Source organism: Daktulosphaira vitifoliae, unplaced genomic scaffold (assembly GCF_025091365.1).
Source record: "Daktulosphaira vitifoliae isolate Bord-2020 unplaced genomic scaffold, ASM2509136v1 Scaffold_5, whole genome shotgun sequence".
Lineage (NCBI taxonomy): Eukaryota > Metazoa > Arthropoda > Insecta > Hemiptera > Phylloxeridae > Daktulosphaira > Daktulosphaira vitifoliae.
In genome coordinates, this window is record NW_026099576.1 from 25,344,072 (window position 1) to 25,352,381 (window position 8,310).

At 24.5% G+C, this 8,310-nt stretch overlaps 1 protein-coding gene across 1 annotated transcript in view; it reads right to left on the minus strand.

Moving 5' to 3' along the window:
* LOC126906844 (maltase A1-like) overlaps positions 1 to 8,048 on the minus strand; it is a 9,873-nt gene extending 1,825 nt beyond the window's left edge. Inside the window, exons 1-9 of the mRNA XM_050687743.1 lie at positions 7,788 to 8,048; positions 6,298 to 6,477; positions 5,448 to 5,605; positions 4,794 to 4,922; positions 4,479 to 4,720; positions 4,169 to 4,367; positions 3,834 to 4,089; positions 3,278 to 3,470; positions 3,010 to 3,159 (exon numbers count right to left, since the gene is read on the minus strand). Coding sequence (XP_050543700.1) covers positions 3,010 to 3,159; positions 3,278 to 3,470; positions 3,834 to 4,089; positions 4,169 to 4,367; positions 4,479 to 4,720; positions 4,794 to 4,922; positions 5,448 to 5,605; positions 6,298 to 6,477; positions 7,788 to 7,968 — 1,688 coding nt within the window. The 5' untranslated portion in view covers positions 7,969 to 8,048. The remainder of the gene's footprint in view (positions 1 to 3,009; positions 3,160 to 3,277; positions 3,471 to 3,833; positions 4,090 to 4,168; positions 4,368 to 4,478; positions 4,721 to 4,793; positions 4,923 to 5,447; positions 5,606 to 6,297; positions 6,478 to 7,787) is intronic.
* Between the last annotated feature and the right edge of the window lie 262 nt (positions 8,049 to 8,310).

Below are 8,310 nucleotides of genomic sequence, written 5' to 3' on the forward strand. Positions count from 1 at the left end.
TGAGAATAGTCTAAATAAAATTTTGACTGGTCGATAACCAATATTGTATTATTACGGTTCCAATCGGGTATCGTGGGATACTTGTAGGAACAAAGTTCCTTTAGCTAAAATAATAGTAACGCAATTGTCTAAAAAAATACTAATTGTCATTTAATTTATTTATTTTTTGCTTTCTATTTGAATTTTGGTTATTGATTTTTAAGTACAGTATTTTAAAAAATAAAAGTTAACATAAAATAAAAAAGGAAAAAGAATAGTGATTTAAATGATTAAATAAAAAAATTATTGCATAATATTTGAACAATATATTTTAATTATATTATTATAATAGTAAAAAAAATAAGTAAACAAAACATTAAGAACATTCATATGTGAATTATGGAATAATGACACATGTACATTGCTTATATATACATATGTATCTTTAATATATAAAGGTGCAACGGAGTAGGATAGGAAAAAGAAGATAACACAGTGAGGAACAGGGAGAACGAGAAATGTATTTTACACTAAACGTTTGCATTTATTAATGGATATGTATAAAGAACATCGTAGCTTTTTTTCGTTATATAATTTCATTACTCGACTTGTCTCGTATTTTTTTGAGTTAGGTTCCGCCGAAAAACCCATAATATCCTTATCCCCACCTGCCGTAAGGCACTTCTTTTCCATAGGTTCCCATTTAATTTTCGAAAGTTACCTCTAAAATCTACCCTTAGAAATAATATATTCTTACAATATAATTTACACTAACAGTTATTAATAAATATAAATTTAATGTCAATCTATACATATAAATAAAAAATCATTTTTTTACAAAATAATGGGAACTTTTTTTTGGTTTTATGGTATTTACATGACAGCTGTATCTTTACAAGAATGCCTCTCATTAAATATTATTAAATTTAAAATGATTTTCTTTATTCATTTTTATTGTTAATACAAGTTTTTAATACACTAAAAGAGGCAACAGGATAATTTATTCCCCAAACCTACCATACCTCCTTAACCAGCAAACAAGAATTTATTTAATTCATAATCGCCGAAACCGAATGTAAAAAGAACAGTCATTAAGTCAAACATTTATTATTATATTTTTTCTAAATTAAAAAAACAAATTATACTTTATTCTATTTTAATAAAGTTATAGTTGGTGAAATGATTTTTAGTTTCATAAATTTTTGGCCTATCATTAACTTACAAAAGTGGATAATTGATTTATTATCCACAGTTTTAAAAATAAATCATTTTTATTATAATTCAACGACCTATAAAATAAGTTTTAACTAAGTAAGTAAACATATTGAGTATACTAGTNACAGTCATTAAGTCAAACATTTATTATTATATTTTTTATAAATTAAATAAACAAATTATACTTTATTCTATTTTAATAAAGTTATAGTTGGTGAAATGTTTTTTTAGTTTCATAAATTTTTGGCCTATCATTAACTTACAAAAGTGGATAATTGATTTATTATCCACAGTTCAAAAAATAAATCATTTTTATTATAATTCAACGACATATAAAATAAGTTTTAACTAAGTAAGTAAACATATTGAGTATAATAGTANAAAATAAGTTTTAACTAAGTAAGTAAACATATTGAGTATACTAGTAAAAAAACATATAAAGGGCTACAATTAAGTGTTATAACACATGCAATAAACTTTATAGTATAATATAAAATATTAAACAATTGAAAGCAAATTTAAAGTATACGAAAATATATGGTAAATAAAGAATGATTTTATGAGTCCAACCTAAAGAACGACAACAAGTAATAGAATAAAGATAACTTTATCCATTTAATACACCAGCTTACTTTTAATATTTATATTACTATATTTTATCACTAATTATCAATATCTAAATTAACATAGTTAATTAATGTTTAACTAAAATTATAACTTAACTTAACCATAGTTTAAAGGTATTAAATTATATTGCCTGTACTATACTATCCTAAAATGAGTAATAAATACTAATATTGAATTTTAAAACTGAAAATATTTACGATAAATTTTATTCAAAATCAAATTAAGCCAAATTTTGAACTTTTCCAGTTATTTTCAATCAGGAATAATATCAACAAAAAACTCAAAGCACAAACGAGTAGTTATTATGTTAAGTCAAGATAAGTTAAACTTTTCTTCAACAGAAATATTTAGATATTATATTAGCTCAATTTTCTTTTATTCATTTAAACGACAAAATAACTTATTATTTGGTATTTTTCGTAAAATAGCTCTTTTTAAAATAATATTCTTAATATTATGAAATTTTTTTTTTATTTTGTTGGAAAATGTTTGTCTTTGACGTTTAATTTGTTCAATAAATATGTGACATCTGATTTATTGTTTCTTGGTGCTTAATATCAATAATAATAAAAAACTTACAAGTTTCGTATAAGTCAAGTTTGTCAAGTATCAAATAAACAGGGGAAAGGGTTCGTCTATAAAATTTTTAAAAAATGTTTTATTACAAAAAATAAATGGAAAAGTTTTGTACTCCAAATAACTTTTACTACCCTACGCTTATGATATTTTCGCAAATTTACTGTTCATTGCATTAATTTGAATCGTTAAGTTAATGCAGTTAAGTTAAAATTTATGAACTTTTCCAGCCTTGAATAAAATAATATCAAATTAAATTTCAGTAACCTAAAGACATATAAATAAATGTACTATACTCAAAATTTTTATCCATTCCTTACCACACTTTAAAAATAAATTATCAAAAAATTAGTATTATATTTGAACTCTGCAACTTCAAATCCCTATGTGTTCACTTTTCTTTGTTACTAAATAATAAATTTTAGCTCGTATTAATTTTGATTTTGGAACACTAATTGTTAGTAATTATTCAGTGAATATAAATTAATAATTTAATAGAAATGGACAAAAACAATCATCCCGAAATAAAGTTATGTATCCTAACTTACGATTGAAGTACCATAATCTATATTAAATAAGATTTTAAAATTCATTTACTCTTAAAAAACTTACTCTAATTTAACATCAGGAGAATGGTTAATGCTATAAATTTTAGCTCTCAGATAACGTGGTAATGTTGGCCTAATCTTTTGAAGATCTATACTTTCATACTCACTACCTAAGTTGACGACTACAATATATGTTGGATAATCCTCCAGAGCTCTTAAAAACCAAAAAAATAATTAATCGTTATTACTTAGTAAGAAAAATTATAAGTTAATTATATATTTATAATACAACTGAATTATTTACTAGAGTATAAATAGCTATTTTTAATTACCTTATAAAACCAAATACCCATTCAGATGCTTCAAATAATTGTAAATCCCCATGTGTTATTGTTTTGGATTTTCTTAATTGTACCAATTGCTTGTAAACTTTTAAATGACTGTTTGTGTATGATTGCGCTTCCACGTTATTTATCCAATAACTTGGATCTACAGGAAGCCATGTTTTCTTAGCACTTGAAAAACCTTTAGAATTAAAGTTTAAAATATACTTAATTAAAATTCAATTTATAGTTATTTAACATTCTATATGGATGCCATAAATATGTAGATAAATTATGGTATAAAATATTAAATAAGTCAGAAAAATATTACTTTTAAAAAACGCATTCGGCAATAGTTTCATGAAATTTTCATTTTATAATCTATTAAAGAGACAGTAGTACTATTTAAAAATTTTTTATAACTTTCAAGTAAAGAAATATATTTTTTATTTATGAATGTTTAATATCTTCTTTGAAAGCTATTGCTTATATTAGTGAAGACGATTAATATGTATGCAAAATTATTCGTATTAAAAGATCTAATTTATTAATTTTTATTATTTACCTGCATTAAGGTCATCATTCCAAATGAATGGACTTCTTTCTGGATCTCTACTAAACAGCTGATAACGACTTGACCCAACATTCAATCCAGCATTGTCAACTGTTTGATCCCATCGAATAAATGTATTTTCCATACCAAGTTCATCACCATTATACGTAACAGTGGTGCCAGGCAAAAGAAGTTGTATCATATGAATACCATCAACAAGATTTGAATCTAACCTTGAAGCTAATCTTGGCTGATCATGATTTCCAAACTAAAATATTTTACACAAATTATTGGTTTTCATCTAATTATATCACTGTACAAATTAAATAACATTAATATTTGCTTACAACCCAATTTGGCCATTTGCCAGCAGGTAAATTGTCTAACCAAGAAGCAACAATATCTATAGCTTTTGAAGCATTAGACTGTCGATTGAACTGTTGAATGAAAAAGAAGTTGAAAGGAAAATGAGCTCCTGGTCTTGCATCGGTGCCATAGTATTTCATAATTTTATCAATGGGCGAATAAGTTTCAACCATAAAAAACCTATTGTAATTAGCATTTTATTAAATTATCTTTTGTTCCGATATAAAATACCATAAAAAATCTGTATAAATAAAAATGTTGATATTTTTTCCTTAAAATAGTATAGTTTACTTTGTTACATCTGATCCTTTATTTTCATAACTGTCTAACACTTCTCGCCATTGCTGAACCATGTCAAAGGTTTCTGGTTGATCTTGAGTGTAAGGATGATCTAAATAATCATAGTCGGTAGGTAAAGCATCTGATTTGCTTGATTTTGGTTCATCCATTAAGTTTTCAACTTCAAATAGAGCTGGAACCGCATCAAACCTAAAGCCATCTACACCACGATCCAACCAATAACGCATTACATTCTAAAACCATATATTTTTTTTAAACAATTTGCATATTAATCCTTTAAGTTCTGAACACATCGCATAATTATACCTTGATTTCTTCTACAAGAGCTGGGCATCTATAGTTTAAATCTGGTTGTTGAACCAAAAATTGATGAAAATAATATTGCTGACGTTCTTCGTCCCATTCCCACGCTGATCCACTATTGAATACCGATAACTAAAATAATTACATTATTTGTAAATAATATACTTAGCGTGACACAGTAACATTAGTTACGTATTTATTTCTTATTTTAAAGAGGTTAAATGTTACATTTATTAATGTTATGAATATTTTAAATAAAACAAATTAATAAAATCAAATCAATAATTCAACTTCAGGCAACAGAATAATTCTAAAACGCAATTATTAAAGGTATGAAACTGAAAACGGGTAGGCTTGAAACATATGTTCAATTTTTTAGTTAAATACAAATTATAAACATGTAAATTTTAACTTTTAATTGAAATAATAAAAAAAATGTTTTAATTTCTGCATGTGTAAGAGACGTATGGTATTGGAAAACTTTATAACTTCTTTTCCCTATGATGAAATATAGAAATGATTCTGTTTTTATGAATTTCAATAGACGTAAGACACCGAAATGTAAGTGTTAGGATAAAGATGATTGAGACATATATTTGTAGCAATGTATATATTATACGATTTATGGATATTAATTACGTATGTAGTTTTACCTACCCAATTATTTGGAGGTATTCTTTCACCTTTTTCATTTTTAGCTGCATCTTTCCATACATAGTAGTCGGTATATGGTGCTATTCTTTTCACTGATTTTTTAAACCATTCATGCTCATGGCTAGAATGATTTGGTACAAAATCTAAAATAACTTTGATTCCTTAAAAATAAAAATATAAACATTTTAATGGACCTGCAATATAATAACATAAATATTGATAACGTAAATAATCCAAATAAGTATGCATTAAATATATTTAATTTATATAAATTTAATATTATAGTGTATTAGTACACTATAATATTAGTATGGATTTCTTATTTTAAATTCTAGAAATTATTTTTAAATGGAATTCAATTTATAGTAAAACTGAATTTTCTAAATTAATAAAATCAAATGTGTTGCAAACTGAAAATCAAATAATTTTTAAACATTATCGTAAATATAAAATATTATTTTAATAATTTGTAATTTAACATATGTTTATATTATTTACTATTAATTCTATGTTTCGAAAAATTTGGCTTATCAATTAAAATTTCTTATAGAATGAACACAAATAATAATTTTAAAAAAATTTTTAGTAAAATAGTAAATTCAACACATTGCTCATGATGAGCTTTGAAAATCATAGCAATTACTATTATTCTTATTTATGTAACAATTAAGTCACATAAGTGACAATTTTGAACTATTAGAAACTGAACCCCCAATTTTTGTTTTCCATTAATCAACATGCTATTCTTAACTAATTTTCACGTATTCTTTAAATTGTATTTTATTTTAATAAAATTATGATTCTGAAAAATCTATTTTCTTAGTTTTTTAGTTTAAACTAAATAAATTCTTACCCGCTTTGTGACTTTCATCAATTAACTTATCAAAATCATCTAGGGTACCATATGAAGGGTCAATATCTCTGTAATCGGATATATCATATCCTATATCATATTGAGGAGATTTGAAAATTGGTGATAACCAAATAGCTCCAACTCCCAAATCTTTAAGGTATTCTATCTTTTCTGTGAGACCTACAAATTTAATTAGATTATTAAAATAAATATATAGTATATTCTTTCACTAAAAATAAATCTATACGCAATGTAATATTATATTATAATAATTCATTTGTAAACAAATTTGAAATAAATTATTGATTTATATTACTCCAAAATATTGTATATATAATTAATAAATTATTTGTTCATATCTATTAGATTTTATTCATTTATTAATGTCAAAAATGTAATGCTGTGTAATAATTCCTCTAACACGTCTTAACTCACATTATGTTCAAAGAAAACATGTAAAAATCTAATAATTGTGTATTTGCTTAGAAAAATAGCACCAAATTTATACACTGTAAGATGTAATCCAAACATTTCCGTACTTTGATCTAATATTATAATAATACACAAGTAGTATAATATTGACGTTAAGTATTGAAAGTTTCAATTTTTTCCTTACATTGTTTACGATAAAAACTTTCAGCACATGTTTATGAAAATCCAGACAATTTTTTTAGTATTTTAGCTTCGATGTGAAGGTATAATTTGGCTATGATATGTTTTTTTTGTCTGTTACCACTTTTTCCTAGCTCTCACCGAACTAATTTCTTTCAACGATACGTCAAAAGATCAGAAATCGTATCTAGTCGAAGAAATTACCTTCAAGAATTAAAAAAGTTTCCCCCGTTCATCGTAAATGAGGGACATCTCCAAAAAATTACAAATTTAAAAATCGCTAATTTTCGAAATTTTTTTTACTTAAAACTTTTTTAAAATGAACAAATCGATGTAATTTTTTTTTATAGATACATGAGGTTACCTATCATTTTGTATATTTTTTTTATAAATCCGACCGTTTACCTGACTACAGGTACTCTATATTAAATAAATGTACTTAATATTAAATTAAAGTTAATGTAACATACTTTATTATGGAAAAAAATTTCGGACTGTATTTTGTCTTCACGTTGAAAATGACTACCCTATGCTATTTATGTGTTAAAATTCTCGATTTTATATTTTTAACTTTATAATGCTATAGCTTTTTGAAAAATGTATGAATCAATACAATTTTTTTGTGAATTATAATATTTATATACTTCTTTCATTCGACATACTTTTTTTTTTTAATCGGATCATTTCCTCTTTATACAGAGTGGTTCAGAACTTATGAATGCGTATAGAAAGTAGAACTTTTTCAACTTACTTTTAATTAAAATATATTTATTAATTATTCATACATAATCTAGTGATAAAATATTTGTTATATTAATTAGAAGTATTTTGCTATTATTTAGGTCATATACGAAATTGTAATTGCAGATTTTTCTTACCATGCAAATCTCCAATACCATCCCCATCACTATCTTTGAATGACCTTACATATACCTGGTAAATAACACCGGATTGCCACCATTTTAATATTAATGAATCATCATACTTTGGATATATGAATCCCGAAAATACCACACTTTGACAAACAATCAGTCCAAGACAAAATAAAATACGGAACATTGTTATTATTAATTTAATACAATTTTAGAGGACTAAATTTCACAATATACTGCCGGATTTTTACTAACTACGATAACTATAATTACTTTATTTATATTTAATAAAAGCAAATTTTATTCGTGATAAAAACGCACTTCACATAATCTAATAATTAATAAAAATATTTTAACGCCTTGTTTCAAAATTCTAGACAGTGTTTTTATAATTCAATTGGTATACATTAGAGGTACTTATAAATCGATGAGAGTATTGTCAATTAAGGATTTCAGCACTTTGCAATTAAGTGCTCTAAATAATTAATAGAGCTACCAAAGGCGACATTTATTTTGCTACTAGAAATAT